Source organism: Rhincodon typus, chromosome 15, assembly GCF_021869965.1.
Source record: "Rhincodon typus isolate 14 chromosome 15, sRhiTyp1.1, whole genome shotgun sequence".
Taxonomy (NCBI): Eukaryota; Metazoa; Chordata; class Chondrichthyes; order Orectolobiformes; family Rhincodontidae; genus Rhincodon; species Rhincodon typus.
In genome coordinates this window covers 53,476,642-53,497,069 of record NC_063346.1, presented here as the reverse complement: position 1 = coordinate 53,497,069, position 20,428 = coordinate 53,476,642, and the positions used below count along the sequence as shown (strand labels likewise).

The 20,428-nt window shown below is 39.1% G+C and overlaps 2 protein-coding genes across 10 annotated transcripts in view; one reads left to right on the top strand and one right to left on the bottom strand.

Annotated features, from left to right (window-relative positions):
- bbs2 (Bardet-Biedl syndrome 2) overlaps positions 1–2,477 on the top strand; it is a 57,359-nt gene extending 54,882 nt beyond the window's left edge. For 3 of the 4 annotated variants that reach the window (XM_048605739.1, XM_020531212.2, XM_048605740.1), the window contains one exon: positions 249–2,477. In XM_048605739.1, coding sequence (XP_048461696.1) covers positions 249–355 — 107 coding nt within the window. In that variant the 3' untranslated portion in view covers positions 356–2,477. The remainder of the gene's footprint in view (positions 1–248) is intronic. The other variant, XM_048605738.1, reaches the window with a different exon arrangement.
- Positions 2,478–3,914: 1,437 nt separating this feature from the next.
- ndrg4 (NDRG family member 4) overlaps positions 3,915–20,428 on the bottom strand; it is a 156,300-nt gene continuing 139,786 nt past the window's right edge. For all 6 annotated transcript variants that reach the window (XM_048605742.1, XM_048605744.1, XM_048605743.1 and 3 more), the window contains 3 exons: positions 17,479–17,514; positions 16,841–16,892; positions 3,915–4,851 (listed from right to left, as the gene is read on the bottom strand). In XM_048605742.1, coding sequence (XP_048461699.1) covers positions 4,685–4,851; positions 16,841–16,892; positions 17,479–17,514 — 255 coding nt within the window. In that variant the 3' untranslated portion in view covers positions 3,915–4,684. The remainder of the gene's footprint in view (positions 4,852–16,840; positions 16,893–17,478; positions 17,515–20,428) is intronic.

The window sequence follows — 20,428 nt, the reverse complement described above, 5'->3', positions numbered from 1 at the left end:
GACCCGATTTATTATAATGAATATTTTTGCACATTTATAGAGTATAAGCTTTTCCTGTTGGCTGACTAGTACTTTGTTTGGAGCTTAGAATGTCTGGAATAGGGCATGGAATGGTGAGGGTGTTAGAATATGTTGAGGTTGTTTAAAGATGTTCTAGGGAGTGAACCTAGTTACAAATTAATTAAAGATGTTCTTGGCGTATTGAAGCCCTTTCATTGTCCAACATGTTTTGTTTCATTATCTTCCAGTTGGGAAGCCCAAGACCCAAGTGATCTCTGCGTGTCGAGACGCCATCAAAAATAACAATGTCAATGCACTTTTCAAAATTATTCGTGCTGGCAGCACTTCGTCCTGAAAAGGTCACAGGTATTGGCCAAGGCAATAGTAGAATCAGGGTTGGTTCATAAATAGTAAGAAGGCACATAGGCAATGCAAATATATGCAAAGTTGATTGTATCAACTCCAAACCATCACACCCAAATCTAGCTGGGTGAGCAGGTCTGTCTCGAGTGTAACTATCTTATGTTTTAGATATCACAGTATAAGTGAGTAAAGTACCAGAATATCTCAAGCAATGGAGAAGGACATAAAAAGAACTTAAAATGTGTCACGAAATGATAAGGAATTAAATAGATGTGGTTTACTTTGAACATCTATTTATCCGGTCAATCCCCCATCTACTGTCTCCATCCCAACTCAATCCTATATCTGTCCATCCGCTCCATATAGCCTCTTCCATTCATAATATCTCTCCTTCACCCTTATTTACCATTAGAGTAACCAACTGGATTAATTTAAGTTACACATAATTTTCAACCAGAAGTACGTGGACTGCAGCAGTTCGCAGCTCACTACATCTTCTCAAGGGCAACTAGGGATGGGTAATAAATGCTGCCCAACACCCAATGTCCCCATCCCACAAGTGAATAAAAAATTCAGATGCTAGAGATAAATTATCTTTTTATCGTAATACTTTGTAATAAAATTAATAATCAAGCCAGTATGCACACTACTAATCAATCCTGCTGAATTGTCAGTTTGGAAATCAAACAGCTACTGAATATGGTGCATTTTTATATACAATGTCAAACAACATGAAAAGCCCTTCAGTTCTGATTATTTTGCTGTCGTCCAAATGCAACTAGACCAGTAGATGGCAACGTTGTATCACATACTTCTTTCTCATAGATGTGCATTTTTAAAATAAGTAAACAGGGAGATAACCTTGCATAGTTATGAACACCACGCTAATCCAAAATAATAATAACCAGGGAACAGGTTCCCAAACTGGCTATAATTCTCCTACGTATACACTGAGGCAACTGAAGAAGCATCAAACTGACGTCACATCTGCTTGCTGAAGTTGCTGGAAAAGCTCAGCAGGTCTGGCTGCATCTGTGAAGAAAAATCAGAGTTAACATTTTGGGTCTGGTGACCCTTCCTCAGGTCTGAGGAGAATTCCAATGACTGAAACTAAACCACATGCAAGTTTTTAACACTACAGTAAACCCATAATACAGTACTACTAGCATTAACTTCTGCTTGCACAATATGCACTTGTGGTTTTTGTGTATCCTTTGCTATCACCCTGTACATGTTCAATATAGTTTTGCATATATTTTTATCTATATCAAATGTTAGTTACTATATTTCATATTATTCTGTAACTACCCACATATCTGCAACGCTGTAATCCTCAACTCAACTGCTATATTGCAATAGCACTCACTTTTTCGAACTTATTTCCTCTTTTATTATCCCTATTCCACCCCAAACTATCCTTCCTATCTTGCACTTAACTGCTATATTGACTATCTACTATCTAGTCATATTCTGTAACTAGGTTCACTCTATGCAACCACTTTAACCAACATCAAAATATTCCAACATTCTCACCACTCCCTGCCCAGTTTCAGACACTCTAATCTCCAAACAATGGCTGATCTTGCTACCTGCCACTCTGAATATCTAATCATTGTGACAGGATTACAAATAAATTCTTTCCAAGATAGTGTCAGTCATGGTTAAGCTGATGACGTCCTTGTTTCTAAGGCAAAAAGCTCATGAGGCTTGATCTGAAAGCATAAAATCTAGGCAAACGTTTCAGGGTAGGGAGTGTAGCACTGTGACAGGACATGGACATAAAAGATCTATGACATTATCTCAGTGAACTGAAAAGTTCTCTCTGGTGTCATTGACACTCCACCAGCATTACAGAAGTAGATTATCTGTTCATAGCACTTTATTGAATCTTCTTAAGCAAAATTTGGCTTTTATATTTTCTGCATTATCAAGTTCAGGAAATTAATTCCTTGGCTGTAAAATGCTTTGGGACCACCTGAGGTTATGAAAGATGCCATATGATTGCAATCTTTCTTTTATTCCTGAAGTAAGGCAACTTGTATTTAATTTTGTTGGCATTTGTAAATATCACCTTTTAGTAAATTGCAATAAAAAAGATATGTTGTTGAATTAAATGGCCGTTTGCTAACATCTGTGATTTTAATTGGAATTCATAGTTTATTAATTTGCCCTTCTATTGTTCTGTCTTCCATTAATTGAGTAAATGGACAATCATATATGGAGGGTTAAGAGAAAAAAAAAATTGATCTTCAGAAAATTGACTCATACCCAGTTTTTATGATCTTGACGAAGAATTGGACATTAACTGAGTTGTATACTTAACGGATCAGAGCTCTAAGTCCTGCCTAGGTGAGTTGAAGGTTTTCTCTGGTTGTTGGGAGGATGCTACATGAAGTTAAATGCAGAGTTGATTATCCAATTATTTTTCTGCTCTAGGGGAAATGACTAAGTATAAATTACATTAACAGGAGGTGATCGATCAAAAGCAGATACAAGTATTGTGATGGTAGTTAATTGCAGAGAGAGAGAGGGAGAAAGAAAGAGAGTGGGGTGCAGGGGGTTATGGTAAGTTTATAGTTGTAAATTCTACCATCAATATTAGAACAGAGAAGAGAGAATATGAAGGGAGCCATTATTGAATGATCAAAGAGCTTAGCAAGGGACACAGGAAAAGCCGTTAGGAGGAACCAGGAGGTAAATGGAAGCAGTACTTTGAAATAAATGTTTTAGTGATTAGGAACAAACGTAAACGACTAAATGATGCAAAGATGGAACTTAGTGTGGGACAGCACAGAATTTCAAACTTCGAGGATGAACATGGAGACTATTGAAGGAGGCATAGGGAAAATACGGTCATATAGTAAAGGAATAGTAGAGAAAGGATTTTGGCAGCAGTATGAGCGGGGTAGCCGTAAAGTTTAGCTGAAGGTGGGCAAGTAAGGTGTTGTCTTGGTCAGACAAGAGGAAGTGTTCTCTGTACATACACAAGCAGCCTTAGAAAGCTCTATGGTGAGGAGACTGGCTGTTGTAAATCACAAACTTTTTAATGAATACGACGTTTTCTATATTAATGATCAACTAATGGAAACTTTAGCTTATCCATGACTGGCTGTTATTTCTGGCAGAGGTAATCAAAGGAAATGATGAAGAGGTAGACCAGAATGTCTCAGCTGCAGATCTGGAAACAGCATGTGCAATTCTGTAGAAAATCAGACCACAGAGAGGGATAGTATGAATAATCATTCTGATTGAACACAGGACATGCATGGCAAGTGTACTGGCAGTTTGATTTGTCAAGTGAGTTGTATAAACCAGGAAAATTTCCTATTCAAGCCCCAAATCATTAACTAATATGAGCTGGGAAAACAGTAAGACAGACAGTTGAGTCTCAGCACCCAGAAGAATGGAAAGTTTGTTAGCCTTCGACACAAATTCCAGCCAATGTCAATTGTGGAGAAAGGAGTGACAGAAAATTTCAGCAGAAAAAAAGTGACAAAACCACGAGTCAGTCATCTCTTCCCATTGCTATCAAAAGGAAGGCCAAGAAATGATTTTTGTTCCATATTGATTTTATTACTTTCTTAAACATAGTAATTAAGTACATTAATAGTGAGAGTGGTTTTCACAGCCGTGGTTAAGTATTAGATCAACAGCAACCACAACAAAGGATAAATTCTATACAAAAAAAGTATCTCAACAGCACTACGATTATCACAAAGATCAGAACACGAAACTCACAGCAAACTCTGACCTCTTCATTTTATAATTTTACAAACTGAAGTTGAGGGGGAGAGAGAATAAAAGTATCTACAAAACACTGAATAATGGAGTCTGATGCACTACATCTGCAGTAAATAGAGCAGCTATTGCACCCTCTATTACAGAAAGCATAAGGAACATCTAGAACAGTTAATTAACTAGGAAATGCCTCCACATTTAAACAGCTCAAACTGTGATGCCTTTCCACTGCACAAGTTAAACAAATAACTTAATACTATTACATTGGCACAGTCCCTAATACGTACCATAGCAATGATTGGCTGGAGTAATACAGGACTAAATGAAGGCCTGCTAACAGTTTGGAGAAGCTCAGGCAACTATCAAATGACAACTCACAATGATTGCAACCATGCAAGAAAAAAAAAAATGCTGTAGACAGCCTTTTATTTGTTAGACTAGAAAAATCACAGACTGCTCCACTGCAGAGAAGTGAAGCAATCTCTACTCTTATGTCTTAACTGGTTCCACACCAAGAGTAATACCAAGAACTGTGTGAGGGAGTAACAGCCTCATGGTTTTTTTTTCTATATTCCATCACCTTTTAGCAAGACACCTCCATAGTGTGTGAGATGTTCTGAGTCACTTGGCTCACACTGTCACTACTATTGGTTTGAGTGCAGATTCGTGGACGGTATCCGTCTACCGAGCTGGCACTGGTCAGGGAGGCTGTACGAGAACGAGCCAAGCGAGTCATACTGGCAGATGCCACTGAAAAAGAGGGACAAATCATGATGTGATGTGATTTGTTAAATCCAGTATGTCAAGTAAACTCATTTTATTGTTAACAAGTCTTCATCCAAATTGAACAGTCATTACAGGAATCTTACGTTGAGCATCAGGCAATGAGGGCAGCCAGAGGGAGTTTGTTCAATGGACCTTAGGAGGCACACATTGGCTAGTTTTCTAAACGCACCCATACCACATTTTACAGTTTGTACAGGGCAAAGCACAACTGTGACATGCCATTTGCAGCAGTACTTGAAAATGTCATGCATTTAGTTTCTGATGGAGCTTCACAGGTCTGTCATGCGAGTGAGTAATGATACTGTTTCACAGTCTTTACGTGCAGATTCAGGCAGAGCCAGAGTCCAGGATTGCAATGTGCACGTTTTAGCAAGCACACTGATATTTGCATAAAGTATTCATTTTCTAATCAGAGTTGCAGTTCTGAAAACCTTACCTGTCATCAATACAATTTGTTTCCTTCCTACCCTCTCTCCAATTTGTTTTTTTTTTGTCATTTCGTAAGGCGAGTGTACAGTAGGTAAACCACTGCCATGTTTTTGCCTCTCATTCATTATAAGTCACCATGAAGTGCAAGCATGATGACATCCTGGAGCCCTCAAATCCTTCCCTCTCGGGCATGTGCTATACTTCTTGGCACTTTCCGTTGACCAATAAGGAACTGCAATGATAGAACCTGTGATTTTTCTACCACTGTGCTATCAGGGTAATATGTCAACACCAGAACTTTTAACCCAAAGGCTCTTCTCTGTAATATGGAAAATAGCCAATGAGTGCACTGCGTGTGGTCTCAGATTTAATTTACACAGCCCAGGATACTCTCGTGCCTTGAACTTCTCATGTTGATCAATTCTATTTCCACCCATCTTCTGAGTAAAGATTTCTTTTGATGATTCTGTTAAGTTTGTGTCTGGTTTTTGCAATTTATTTTGGAGATAATGTATTAACGTGTATCTTAAACTTTTTGGTAATAAAAGAACTAATATAAGGTGTTTGATAAGCTTCTTTCGAATCAGCCTGAAATGTTGCTAAAATACACATTTACTGTAGCAGCTGAGGAGAACCCAAACCAAATGGCTTAAACTACAGCTGCTTGTAGTGAGATATGCCTACATGCGGTAGAATCATGTTACCTCATTGTTAAGTGTGCTCGTTTATTTATGTTTCATAGATAAATAATGTCTAAGTAAGAGCCAATCCAACAGATTATTACACTGCAGCTTAACAAAACAGATAACTACAATGTGGAGTTAATTTAGTTGTAAATGTCTTGAGCAAATTGAAAATAGAGCAATCAGATCCTTAAGCAATGCAGTCAGACAGATATTCATAATAAAACCAATCTGAGCAGCACCTCCTGTCATTGTAAGAGTAATTGGGATCAAAGCCTGGCTTCATATAACCTAGGAGCAGGAATGTACCACTCATCCCCTCAAGCCTGCTCCAACATTGATGTTCCCATATACCTATGATGACCCTACACCCCTTTGCTTGTCAAGAATCGATCTTTACCTTCTCAATCCCTTCTGTGGCAGAAGCAAAGATCCACAAACATTTGCAAGAAAAAAAAATCTCATTTTTGTCTTAATTGTTAAAAATTAAGGGATCACACAACTACCACTAGTTCTAAAATCTCTGATGAAAGAAAATAGTCAATCCGCATGCACCTTGTCAAAACCCTTTCTAAACTCGAGCAAAAGCAAGCCTAACTTGTCCAATCTTTACTCATAAGATAACATCCCTACTCTGATCATTAGTCTAGCAAACTTTCTCTGAACTACTTCTAAACACAGTTACATTGTTCCCTAAATAAGGAGACCAATACTGTGTACAATACTCCAGATGAGGCCTCACCAGTGCCCTGCATAACTGAAGTATATACCCCCTACTTTTGCATTTCATTCCCCTTGAAATAAAACAGCAACATTCCATTAGCTTTATTCAATGCTTGCTCTATCTGCATACTAATCTTGTGCAATTCATGCACGAGGACATCCAGATCCATCTGTACCTTTAAAACTCTGCAGTTTCTCACCATTTACATAATGTGCTTTTTTAAAATTCCTGCCCAAAATGGACAGTTTTGCATTTTCTCACATTACTTAATTTGCCAGCTCTTTTCTATTCACTATGTATATCTATATTGCTTTGTAGCTTCATTTCCTCTTCACAACTAGCTTTTCTGTCTATACCAAACAACCGTTCAGTCATTTTTATCCACATCACTTATTTTTAAAAAAAGGGTTGGGACCCCAGAACTATTCTCTGGGGCAAGCCATTCATTCTAACCAGAAAATGACCTGTTTATGCCTACATTGTTTCCTGGCCAATCTTCTATCCATGCCAATATGCTACCCCGACATCACAAGCTCTTATTTTCTGCAGTAACCTTATCAAACACCTGGAAATTTTAAGTACAGTACAGTTACCAGATTCCAATTATCCGTAGCTCGTTACTCCTCTCAAAGAACTTCAATAAATTGGCCATATTTTCTTTTTCACAAGATTACTTAAAGTCTGTAAAGTACCATGTGTGTAATGTCTTTAATAATAACTTCTAAAATCTTCAATGACAAGATGTCAAGCTAACTGCCCTGTCGTTTCCTGCTTTCTGTCTCTTCCCCCCTCACTATTTCCACAATCTCATGGAATGTTTAAACATTCAAACCAACATATTAATTATCTCATTTTCTAAGTCCTTATGATTAAGTCTACCAGTACTTTGTGGATTTATAAGCTCGTAGCTCTAACAATTTGCTCAGTACAGCTTACCTAGTGATTGTAAATGAAGAAATGGAGGGGAGGAATTCAATAAAATTATAGCTATATCTGGGATGTTCCACAACATTGAAGACTGTTGTTATTAGACTGCTGAATGGACCTCTCTAACTTCAAATAATGTTGATCTTGCTAATGCTGATCTTGCTTCATGCACCTCCTGTGCAGCAGTAACTTTGTTTGCCTTGCTCTGTCTAAGCACCCTATGATCTGTATGTCTTGTTTGCGACGATTTGCCTGTACTGCTCGCAAAACCAAGCTTTTCACTGTATTAGGTACATGTGACTAAAAAAAAAATCAAACCGAAATATCAGGTCAATTAATCTTTGTTTTATTATTAATTCCCTAAATTCAATTTCTATAATACCAACATTCAGCTCTCTTTTCAAATATCTACACAATCTCTTTCTGTTTTTATTTTTCAAAATTGTTTCCTCTCATACCCTATATTTTCTTGCCAAAATGTTAAACCCTTGCGAAAAAAAAAGTTGGAACTATAGACAGGGATTATCCAACCTGACTAAGAACAGACAAATTGATGTCCTAGTTTGAAAGAATAGTACACCAGATTTGCCTTGGGGTCTCCACCTGAAACATTAACCTATGCTTAAGTAAGTAACAGTATTATTGTACTTACAGATTTGTCTCCCTTTTGTAAATAGAACAAGTTGAATGATTATAAAGTCAATATTGTTGAAATGATAGTCACTTTTTGGCTATTAAAAGAAATAACACAGGACATGAAAGTGCCATGTGACTCATGCTACGATCATCATGACTTTGAGCTTTTCAAACCCCAATACCTGACACCTGAAAATTCTGATACATATGAAGAAAATGGGAAAGAAATAAAACGGTTTTAAAAATAACATTTGGTGTCTGTGTCATTTTAGAAAAATTTAAAACACCATCTGAAAACTGCATTGTCAGAGTGGAAACAGACCTGTTGCACTGAACAAAACAAGAGGAAAAAATAATTATGATGGTGATAATATTTTACTCCCTGGTGCCTCAGCCACATCATAACTATGATTAGACAGGCTACTCACTAAATAGGTTTGTGATTTTTTTTATCTAACAGTAATTGCTTAATATATTCACTGCATGACCAATTGGTTTATTCCTTATTTCCACAAGATCCATTAGGTATGGAATACATAGCTAGATCTAGCACTTCATTCTATTTAAGGAAAAAATTCTTTGCAACTTAGAAAGCTCAAGTTATTTGTGACTCACGTTACATAGCTATGGGTTTAGTTTGAGTTAGAGCCTAATAAACAGTGATACATAAATGTGGGAAAGATGTACACTAGCTATTACAAGCTGCAGCAAGACAATAAGTGAAGATTACAAATGGAGAAGCACAGCTCATGCAGTGACAAGAGAAAGGGAAAGATAGGCTCTCGCACAAGCAATGTAGTTCATGAAGAAACAGGAAACAGGTACCTGCTCCACTACTCATCCGTCTATCCACTAAATATGCAACTGCGCATGAAATAAGGAGGTAGGAAGCACAGATCATTACAATCAACACAAAGAATAAACATGGACTTACATCCATTCAGGAACACATACAAGTACATAACGTGTCATACAACTGGGACATCTAAATCACATGCCTCGTCTTATTGAAGCTTTGAGTTGAACCAGAGATGTAGCAAACTGCTGTGATCAGTCCTAACGAGCACATCATTGTATTCTGCATTTCACTCCAATTACTCTAGGGATAGCCCAAGCTGGCCAGTTAAAATTACTGGAAGATATGGTAGTTAATATCACCACTACTGAAGCAGCAGGATCCACCAGGCCTGATTAACTTATTATTTAAGAGTCTTTGGTGGGGAATGTTTGCCCAGTCCACGTTTCCGTAGATCTCAAATACTGAATCTGTGAAAGCAGGGCTGGTTTCTTGTATTAGTCGGAACTTACAATATCAGTGCAACATTCATACTTTTAACAAATCAGACACTAATTCCAGGACAACTTTTACAGAAACTTGTCAGTATACAGAATTATTTTGCTCAACTAAACATGAGACATTTTTGCCTTATAATCCCATTTTCCTTTTCTTAAATCTTTCTAACTCACAGCTCTATCAGTAAATTCAACCTGCCCGTCACTTATATAAGATCCAACTCTGTGCACGTCCTGACCTCTGGCTTCCTGCACATCCACTTACATTGGCTGCCTAAACCCTACTCCTCTCTTTAAAGATAACAAATGAACAACCTGCGGAATTAAAGTATTAGCTTTTTATTAAAATTAAACCTTCAGTCACTCACTCCTAAAATTTCCCTTTCTATTTTTCTTGCTGCTTGCTTATAAAAGTGTCTTGGGTATACATCCTGTATTACTGGCATCATGTAAACCTAATTACAGGACTCACCTGGATTTTGTACCATAAGTTCCAGTAAATAAGAGTTGAATGTACAGCTCAAGTTCACACATATACAATAAAAAGTTATTTTTGATGCACTTTGTTTATGACATTTTCAGATTAAACGTAATACAGTTCTCCTTGGGCTCAAGGTACAAATGTGCAGTGTTTGTAAAGCCAACTTGCTTTAAATCATTGAGCTAGATTTCACTATTAAATATTCTTTGGACAGAGCACCACACAATTGTATGGCAAGGAGGGACACATTCAGGAGTCCATGAGAACCAGGAGGAAAACTTTCCTGGTTTGAATCATACCTAACACAAAGGAAGATGGCTGTCATTGTTGAGAGGTGAATTATCATAATTCCAGGGCATCACAGTGAGGAATTCCTCACTGTGCCCTACAGTTTTCAACTGCTTTAATAACCGTCCATTCATCGTTAGTTCAGATGTGGGAATGCTTGCTGATGAATTCACAATGTTCAAAACCATTCTTAACATCCAGGTTTGGACTAATAAGTGGCAAGAAACACTTATGCTGCAGAAGTACATTGCAAGAAAAAAAAGAGAATCTAACTATCTTCCCCTTGACATTCAACGGCATTACCATTACCAAAATGCCCCACTATAAACTTAGAAATACCACTGACCACAAACATAATGGGACCTGCTATATAAATAATGTGGGTGGGTACTAACAGTAGATCAAAAGTTAGGAAGTAGCAGCAAGTAACCAATTTCTTGACTCCTCAAAAGACCAACTACAAGGCACAATTCAGGAGTGTGATGAGATATTCTCCACCTGCCTGGAGGAGTACAGTATAGTTCTAACAATATTCGAGAAGCTCAATCCCATCCAAGACAAAATAGTCTGCATAATTGGCACCCCATCCACCAACTTAAAACATTCACCCACTCCACTAGAAACACAGTGGCAACATCCCCAAGGTTTCTCCAACAGCACCTTCCAAACCAGCAGCCTCTATCACCTTGACGAACCAGGGTATCAGATGCACAGGAACGTAACAGCTACAAGTTCCCTTCCAAGCCACACAACACCCTGATTTGGAATTACAGTACTGTTCTTTCACTGTCACGGGGTCAAAATCCTGGAACTCCCTTCCTAACATCACTGTGGATGTACCCAGACCACATGGACTGCAGTAGTTCTCAAAGACAGCTTGCCAACACTTCGTTCTTCAGATCAATCAGGGATTGGCAATAAATGCTGGCCTAGCCAGCGACACCCACATTGTATGGAACAATAGAAAGATAATTGAAAAAATAACCAGTTTTATTTCAAACAAATGCTTTTAATACAAATTATCAAGAATATATTGCCGGAAAGAATCTTAAAAGCAAATTTAGTACAGCAAGGAAGTGGGTCAAAAAGGTTGGAACAGATATGGTGGGCCAAATGGCCTTCTTCTATGATTCTACTATAAATACTTAAAAGATCAGCAACGTCTGAGGAGTATGCCAAGCTCTTCTAATATTCAACTGGGGAACCATAAGCCAAAACAACCAAATTTACCAAGTGAAGAAATTCCCCACAAGATTGATTTTTTTAATCTGTCACAAAGACCATTAGATGTTGGAGCAGAAATAGCCCACTGAGTCTGCTCCACTATTCAATAAGATAATTGAATAATCCTGCCTTTTCCCCACAACCTTTGATTCCCTTACCGATTAAGAAACTCTCTTAGCCTTAAAAAAAACTTAATGACCCAGCCTCAACAGCCTTCTACAGTAAAGAATTTCACAGATTCACTACCCTCAGAAGAAATTCCTCCTTATCTGTTTTAAATGTACATCCCTTATTCTAATATTACGGAGCCTTGACTCTCCCACAAGGGAAAATAACTTTTCCATATTGACCCTGTCAAGTCCCTTAGGAATCTTGAGTTTGGATAAGGTCACCTCTCATTCTTCTGAATTCCAATGAGTACAGGCCCAACTTACTCAAGCTCCCCTTGTAGAACAGTACCTCCATTCTTGGTGTCAGCACAGTGAACCTTCTCTGGACTACCTCCAATGCCAGGTATATCTTTTTTTAAATAAGGGGGCTCAAAATGTCAGTATTACAGCTGTGATCTGACTAGTGCTTTGTATTGTTTTGGCAAAACCTCTCTATTTCAATGCTCCATTCTCTTTGAAATAAAGGCCAACGTTCCATTTGCTTTCCCTATTACCCACTAAACTTTAATTCTAGGTTTTTGAGATTCATGGATGAAGATTCCCTCCAATTCATCCCTGCTGCTACACACATCCTCTAGTTAGGTGGCAACTGGACAGGCCATAATCGCTTCTCTCCTCCTTGACTGTGGTACTGCTTTATCATGTAACATGACACAGCCCTTTTCTCCCCCGATCTAGAATCTCAATCATTATTGACTTATCCAAGCTTCTTTGCTACTCTATACGACTACTGAATCAAACCTTTAAGGGTTCAACTTGTATTGGAGCACTAAAATGCCCCTGGTGAAAAAGCGAAGGCCCTGACATCATGATGGTTTTTGTTTAATCCCTGAAAGATTTTCAAATAAGGTTGGGCCACTCACAGGCTCATGAGAATTGCTTTCGAATTCTGCTATGTTATCAAACATGGAGACTACTAATAACTCGCTGAATGGTTCTCCAAAAGTAGACACGGGCATCATAGGTGCAGGTTTGATTGTATGTCACGTTTTTTCATGGAACCAGGCAGGTGTGGCAGATTCTGCAAAGACCTATCTACTACCAGGTGGAGCTGTGGCCAATAAAAGTGCTGGTTGATGCAACCATGGATTTTACACATGCCCAGCATTAAGAACTTCATGAGCTAGCTGCAGTAGTTCCCTTTGGTACTTCGGCAGCATCACCACCCGGTTCATCAATGTCCGGTGTCGTTTGCTGGGCTGTGAGGGATTCTCCATTAGAACCTCATTTTTAATACAACAGAATTCTGTGAGTGCTTCAGTGTGAGCTGTCTCAGTCAGTACTTTTAACAGTGGGCCAGTTTGTTGGGCCACCAAGGAAGTTCTATTTATTATTATTTCTTGGGGTATTGGGACTCCAAAAACAAATTCAGAGAGGAAGACCAAGAGACTCTTGTTTGCAGCAGCACCACCTCAGCCTTCACTGACTAAGCTAATCCGGCCATAAATCAGGTCATCACAGAGTCAGGGAAAATGCCAGGCACTTTCTCCTGAAGCTGTTTGATCTTCCTGACTTCAACAGGCTTTTGAGACCCTGGGGATGCTATTTGCCTTTGATCCTAACAGGTCATTGCCAAGAAGCAGGTTGAGCCTGTCCACAGGCAAACTAGGTATCACTCCTATGGTCACTGATTATGACATAATGTCATACTCCAGAAGTACCCAGTAAAAGGGGATGTGCATGCACCCTCCTTCAATCCCTTTTACCTTGGCACTTACTGTGCTGTCTGGTGGGGAGCTCCTTGTCCCCGCAGCAGGGTTTGGCTCACCCTGGATTCCTGCAATATGAATGTAGGCTTACTTGCTTCAGCCTGGGAAAATATGGCCACCCTTTCTTCAGATACAAAATTCTGGTAATTTGTTTATACTCATCTGCTTTCTCAGGAGTGCATTTACTAGAATCCACAACTGCAGTCAGAGCCAAAGCCTGGTCTGCTATGTTCTCTGACTGAATACCAGTCTCTGCACAGTGACCCAATAAATCTCACTGGTTTTTCCCATTGACACCAGCAGTTAACACACACAGGTTTCGTGGCCTCACCTTTCGTCTCAGCAACACCCTTTCCATCCGGAGGAGGTCTCCCAGCACTTCCCTCTCTTCCACGGGTTTCCTGTGACTCTCCCCAAATCTATCCTTTCCAGTTGACTGCGGGTGACTAGGGGAGAGGTTCTCTGGAATAGGCATTTGTGGATCAGATCAATATAATCAGCCAACATGGCTGTTTCCCTTGACACAATCACTTTCTGTTCCTCAAATTGTAATTTTACTGGGACAGAGACGAAGTTTTTAAACTCCTTCAGGTGGCTTCTGCCTTAAGTGCCTGTACCCATTGGTCAAAAGCGAGCCACTTAAGCCTTTCCAGTTACTTTTGGTCTAGTCTGATAATATCCCAAGGATTTGGAACTTTTGATGGTACATCTCCAGCATTAACCAATAGACATTTAAGGTAGCCTTTTATTAAACTGCCTTGTAATCAATGGTACTTTCCACAGGCAACAGTAAACTCTGTGTACTTTCCTGACAGTTTACTCTGCAAATACAAAGATCAATGTTAGACTGGTGACTTAAACTGCTGCGCCAACGACTTCAAGATAATTTCTACTTCTGTTCCTCAACTTAGGAATTAAATGAGCCAACCTTAAGTCTGAACCAGTAGTACCTCCATAGGAGGCACAGTCAGGTCCTGGTCCTCGGCTGTGACTGTCTTAGTTCAAACTCCTGCAGTATTTCTTGACACCCCACATTTTCTCTCTTAGCTCCTTCATCTGCCTCTTTCTCACGAAAATCTAATTTCTGCTGCCCCAATCTTGCCACTCTATCCATATCATTGTCATCAATTTCCACCTGTAAACCATTAATCACTCCTTTAAAATTTTAGGCTTTCTGGCTTTTAGGCAAAATTCTAATCCCAAATACATTTCTAAATCTTTTAATTGTTTGATGGACATAACATTTAAATCTTCAGAAGTAACTTCTCCTAATTCTACTGGAAAGGTGCCAACATCGAATGTGGACATTTCTACACTGAAGCAATACAAACTCAGTGCAATTGTCCCTTAAAATTAGTTTCAAACATAATTCACCCACTCCAATTCTTTAGTTTTGTCTTTGGATTCAAATCACAGTAACAGCCTCCAATTTGTTACAGCCAGACCCCTGGCAAGGTTCCCCAATTTTTTCCAGATGTGATACCCCAAACTGCTAAACTACCATCTGAGGATGGATGAACTGGCTCCCCTTCTTTATTCACCTACCCCCTCAGACAGTTGCCACAACATTTATTTGAAAAGAATCCTTTCCCTTTCTCCTAAACCAAATGCTTTAAAAGCCAATTTAAGCAGGTTTTCTTGAGTTACCAAAGAATAAATTATTAAATACGAGAAGGATTAGCAATGCAACATTCACACAGATTAGAAATCAAAAGGTTAATCTAAAAAAGGGTAGAAGTTAAAAAGGGAAATGTACATATCAGTCCCTGAACTGTTCGCAAAGAGTGGATGACTGAACATTGTGGCTGAGGCAATGGCGGCCACTGGTAGCTTTGACAGTGGTAGCTGAACAGTCAAAATTGAGATTTCTTTTTGACCAGTTGAGGTTCTAATGCCAGATTTGATTTTCTTTAAATTAGTTTGCTAAACTGGGAATAAGAGAGGGTCTTCCATTTTCTGGCTGCTAGCTAGCTGACTTCTATTATTCAGAGTGACAGAGGTTCTTTATTTGCAACATAGAACTATTCCCTAGTGAGCCCTTTGACAATAACCTTCACAGAAGACTAACACTTGAACCCAGGCTAGTTCAACTAGCCCACTCCAGCAGAGGTGAAGCTGATTTTTTAAATATACGGTCCCTGTGTATTTTTCAAAGTGAAAAATGCAAACCGTCTGCAGTTGGGATACAATGTGCAAGGGTTTGGCTTGCTGCTGAGTACGAGGTTGTCGGTCCTTCATAATCTTTGTAGTCACAAGAGATCATAGCCAGTCTGTATGAAGTTTCTTTGACATTTTAGGTGTTAATTACATTAATCTCTCTCTGGATAGCCAATTAATTTACATCCACAACTACTTTTGGATGTATTAGGCCTCTTAAAAATTACATTTTGGAATTAATGGTTAAGAATGTCCATAGTACTTCCTGTTCTGACCCATGGTGATGACACTTTACCAGATTTTTAAGCTAACATATTATTCTAAAGTGCTGTTAGTACAGGCTCCTGAATTAACTTATACTCACGGACAATTTATGTGACAAAATAGTGCTGTGTAAAATGTAGCATTTCAACTTAAGCTTTTCAGATTAATTGTTTCACAAAGTTCGAATTCTGCTGTTAATTTGAAAACCATACGTTCCACTTATTCCAAAACAAAATTCTGCTCAGTCACTATGAGATTAAGACACACTCCACTGACATGTATGAAAGCTGATAAGAAGGATGATCCTTCAGTTGTAACAACACACCTTTCAGATACAGATATCTGACATTAAACCAGAAAGATATGATAAGTTCACATTTAGGTATGCATAAGAGTAAACAGACACAAAAGGGAAATACAGTCAAAGGCATACTAATGCACACCATGTTAACATAGGGAGTCTGTATTTTGTGTGATGAACTGGTAGTTTGAATAATCACAAACTAGTGGAAGATATATTTCGGTCACCTGCTCCCTACATATCACCGTTACATTTTCTCCCACTGTTTCCAAACCCCCAAATTATCTTTCACATCAACAAAATCTGACACATAAATGTCAATGATGAGAACATCTTAAGAATGAGGTTTTAGCAAATCTCAAAAATCTCACCAAGAGAAACCCCTGGGTGAACAGAGTCTGACTGTGAGGTTAACTCCAGGTATATAAAGAATGGCCAAGAGTAACCTCCTGGGTGAATACAGTCTGTCTGAGAGTAACCCCCAGCATTAACACAGTTCGACCATGAGCTAACATCAAGGTATAAAAACTTCATACAGTATGAAGTATGTACGCTGTCTGAATTTAGATATTTCCTTCATAAATAAAGCTGAAGGATGAAAAACAACAGTTCACACCCAATCATAAGTAATGAGCCTAGCTGTGTGCCCTTTTGTTTTGATACTTACTGTAGCCCATGCCCTGCAGAAAATACTTGAATGCCTCTGTCAGTTTTCCAGGCTGTAGGAACAAAACACACAAACTAAAAACTAATATAAGACTGAAGACATTGAACGTAAGATTATAAATAAAGTAGAATCCCAATTGCATCAAGACATCTTAAAAAAGTGTTTCACACATTTGGAATAGGGAGTGCTGTTACAAAAAAATACAACCAACGTTCTATAGCAGCATAACTCAGCAATGAATTGTATCACCAATCTGTCTGCTTCTTACGGACGAACAAAGAATGTTAGCCAGGAATTTGGGAGAAATCCCTGATATTTTACAAATTGTGCTATTTGTCGGAATTTGCTACCCGTCTGAACCACTGGAATAAAGATTCAGACAGACCTAGATTTAATTGTGCAAGATGGCAAATTCAAACTGTTCTGAGTTATGGCCAAACATTTTCTCCTATCTTCTCCTATACCATTCTCTGTAATTCCAGTGGAAATTTGGTTTTCTCATGGAATTCTTAATTCTTGGAGCTTGGACCCATAGTCTTCAGGCCTCAGCCAAAAAGCTTCCACTGAATTCAAGCTGGAAAGTTGAATAAAGAGAGCCAAATCTATTTGAGAATCCAGACAGTTTGTCTATTACTCACTTGTGTGATCTGAGGCAGACCACCAGAATCAGCCATCTGAAAAATAAAATAGTGAGTCATCACAACAAAAGGGAGAAGTTACAGCACGTTTCTGCAAAATTTCTTTAATAGCCGAATAATAACTGATTTGTTGCCCACAGCTCACACAAACCTCCCGATATGGACTTTACCTTGTAGGCAAAAACTCTACGATTTAATGTTCTAGGAATTCTTTCAACATATTCCACGAATTTAATTTGAGTAACCGAGACTCAGAACAATTATACATCAGTTCTATCACATAACAAGGTTGCCTATCTATTCATCTTATTTATTTGTCTTTGTTGGATAAGTATCCCACTGGATGGATCTCTCATGCATATGTTGGTCTTTAGCATGTGCCCCATGGCAATTTGGCTCCATTGCATCATTGGCCCATTTCAAGGCTGAAGGAGTGTCCCAAGGCAGCCTGGACTGGTTGTGAGAATAATAGGGTTAATGAATAATTGCAGTTTAGATCTGTTGGGAAATTGTCCAATGGTAAGTTTTTGGGCAAAGGCCCAAAACTGAGCATTGTCAACTGTCTAACTTGTGACTATGAATTTATTAAATGAATATCTCATGTTCGGTGTGAGTATGTAACATCATTATTTAGCTACATTTAATGAATGATGCCTATAATTGCCTAGATCTGTTGAAGCAATGAAGGCTCATCATTGTGTAGCTCTTGGGGTGAACAAAGCGTGTATTTCCTGGATAACAAAGTGTGGCACTGGAGGAACAGGCCAGGCAGCATCAGAGGAACAGGAAAGCTAATGTTTTGGGTCGGGACCCTTCTTCAGAAATGGGGAGGGGGAGGGGAGCTCAGAAATAAATACAGGAGGAGGGGTGGGGCTGGGGAAGGTAGGTGGGATGGTGATAGATGAGTGCAGGTAGGGAGTGGTCAGGATGGTCAGTGAGGTGGGAGGGGCTGATAGGTTGGAGAGAAGATGGACAGGTTGTGTCAGGTCAAGGCGGTGTGGATGAGAGGGAGGGTTGGTCACGGGATGAGACCGGGTGTGGGGAGATTTTGAAACTGGTAAAATCCACACTCAGGCCATCAGGCTGTAGGCTCCTGAGGCAGAATAGGAGGTGCTGTTCCTCCAGTTTGCAGGTGGCATCATTGTGGCACTGGAGGCGGCCCAGGATCGACATGTCATCCAGGGAGTGGTGGTGGGGGGAGGTGGGAGTTAAAATGTTTCGCAACCAGAAGGTGTTGTTTATTGCGTACAGATGTTCTACAAAACAGTCTCCACTTGGTCTCACCGATGTAGAGGAGGCCACATCAGGTGCAGCAGATGCAGTATACCAAGTTGACGGATGTGCAGGTGAACGGATGTTTGATGTCAAAGATTTGTTTTATTGCCTTGAATGGAGGTGAGGGGGTATATATTTCCTGGATCTGTTGGATAAATAATACTCATGATTGTGAGATTCGGTCGAATTAATGAGACCTTTGATTGCTTACTCCTGTTTGATGAATGAGACCCATGAATACCTCGGTTCAGTTGACAGAGTGCTGGAACTATTCCTTACCCTCAAGGGAGGCATTTCTCTCTCAGCCTAAATCAACTGGGTCAGAAAGACTAAAACCTAATAATAAAAAAAAGTGTTGTCCCAATAATCATCAAGGTGAAAGTTACTTGAGTAAGAAGTACTTATTCAAGAAAATATACAATTACTAAATGGACTGTTCACATTGTTTGACAAAGAGATGCTTCATCTAAGTACAAAAGAAACAAACAGCATTATCGCTGTAGAATCAAACTAAGGACTATGGAAACTGAGTTGCTGAAGCCCACACATAACAGTCAGCGCGTGGTAAAAGCAAAGTGAAAATTCCCAGTGCACATGTGAAGCCTGAAGTCTCACCATCTCAACTAGCCCCAAACAGTCTTCTCAAATCTGTTTCATGTTGGTTCCAGGGATGAGGAATTATGGCTGCAAAACTTGATTAAAGAAACTGGATTTTTCTTGGAGCAAAGGAAATTGAGAGGAGATCTGTTAGAGCCAGGGTTTACATAAAGCAAACATAGGAATGCGGTTTCCAGTGACTGAAATTACCAGGACTAAAGGGCACAGATGTAAGATTTTGGGCAAAAGATGCAGGGGATGTGAAGTCAAACTTTTTTTTTTACACTGAGCAGTAATGACCTAAGCTGCCTATCAATGAAGGTGGTTGAAACAGAGATGATCAATAATCTCAAAAGGAAATGAAGAGGAAGTTATTGCAGGCCAAGGGATATAGAGTGGGAGAATATGAACTACATAAACTGAATGCATTGTTCTACAGAGAGAACTGAATGGCATCATTCTGTGCCAAAATGACTCTAGAGTCTGACTGGATCTGACATGCTGAGCTGTATTAGCCATTCTTCATCAAGCTATTCAACTAAGGAGGGTTTCAAAGATAAGTCCAAATCCATTGTCACCTGTGCATCATTTCCAGTCACTCCCAACAGATACTGATGAGTTGGCAATGATCCTCTCTAACCCTAAAACACTAAAATGTTATTTGTTGTACTTCTCCCATCATCCCATCTAAGATCAGGTGACTCAGCATAGATAGGATATAGAATCCAGATACCTTTGTTCTATTGGGTTAGCAAATTGGGAGCTGCTACTACTGACTGACCTGCTCAAAGATCTGAGCCTGTGTTCTTTACGTAACACTTTCTAGCTTGACAAAATAATTCTGGAGTTTCGTATGGTGTGTAACCATGGCTACTTGTGAAAATGAACTTAATAAATATGGTAATTTATGGATTATGACCAGTAAAAGACCATAAAAGCTTCTAGATAGCCAAAAAATCACTTTCATTCATTAACGTCGAACAGAAAAGGCCACAAATCACCTCTTCCTGGCCTTGTCCAAATGCTTGGCTTCTAGTGCCAACAAATACATCAAAGAACAGTCAATAAATGCTGTTTT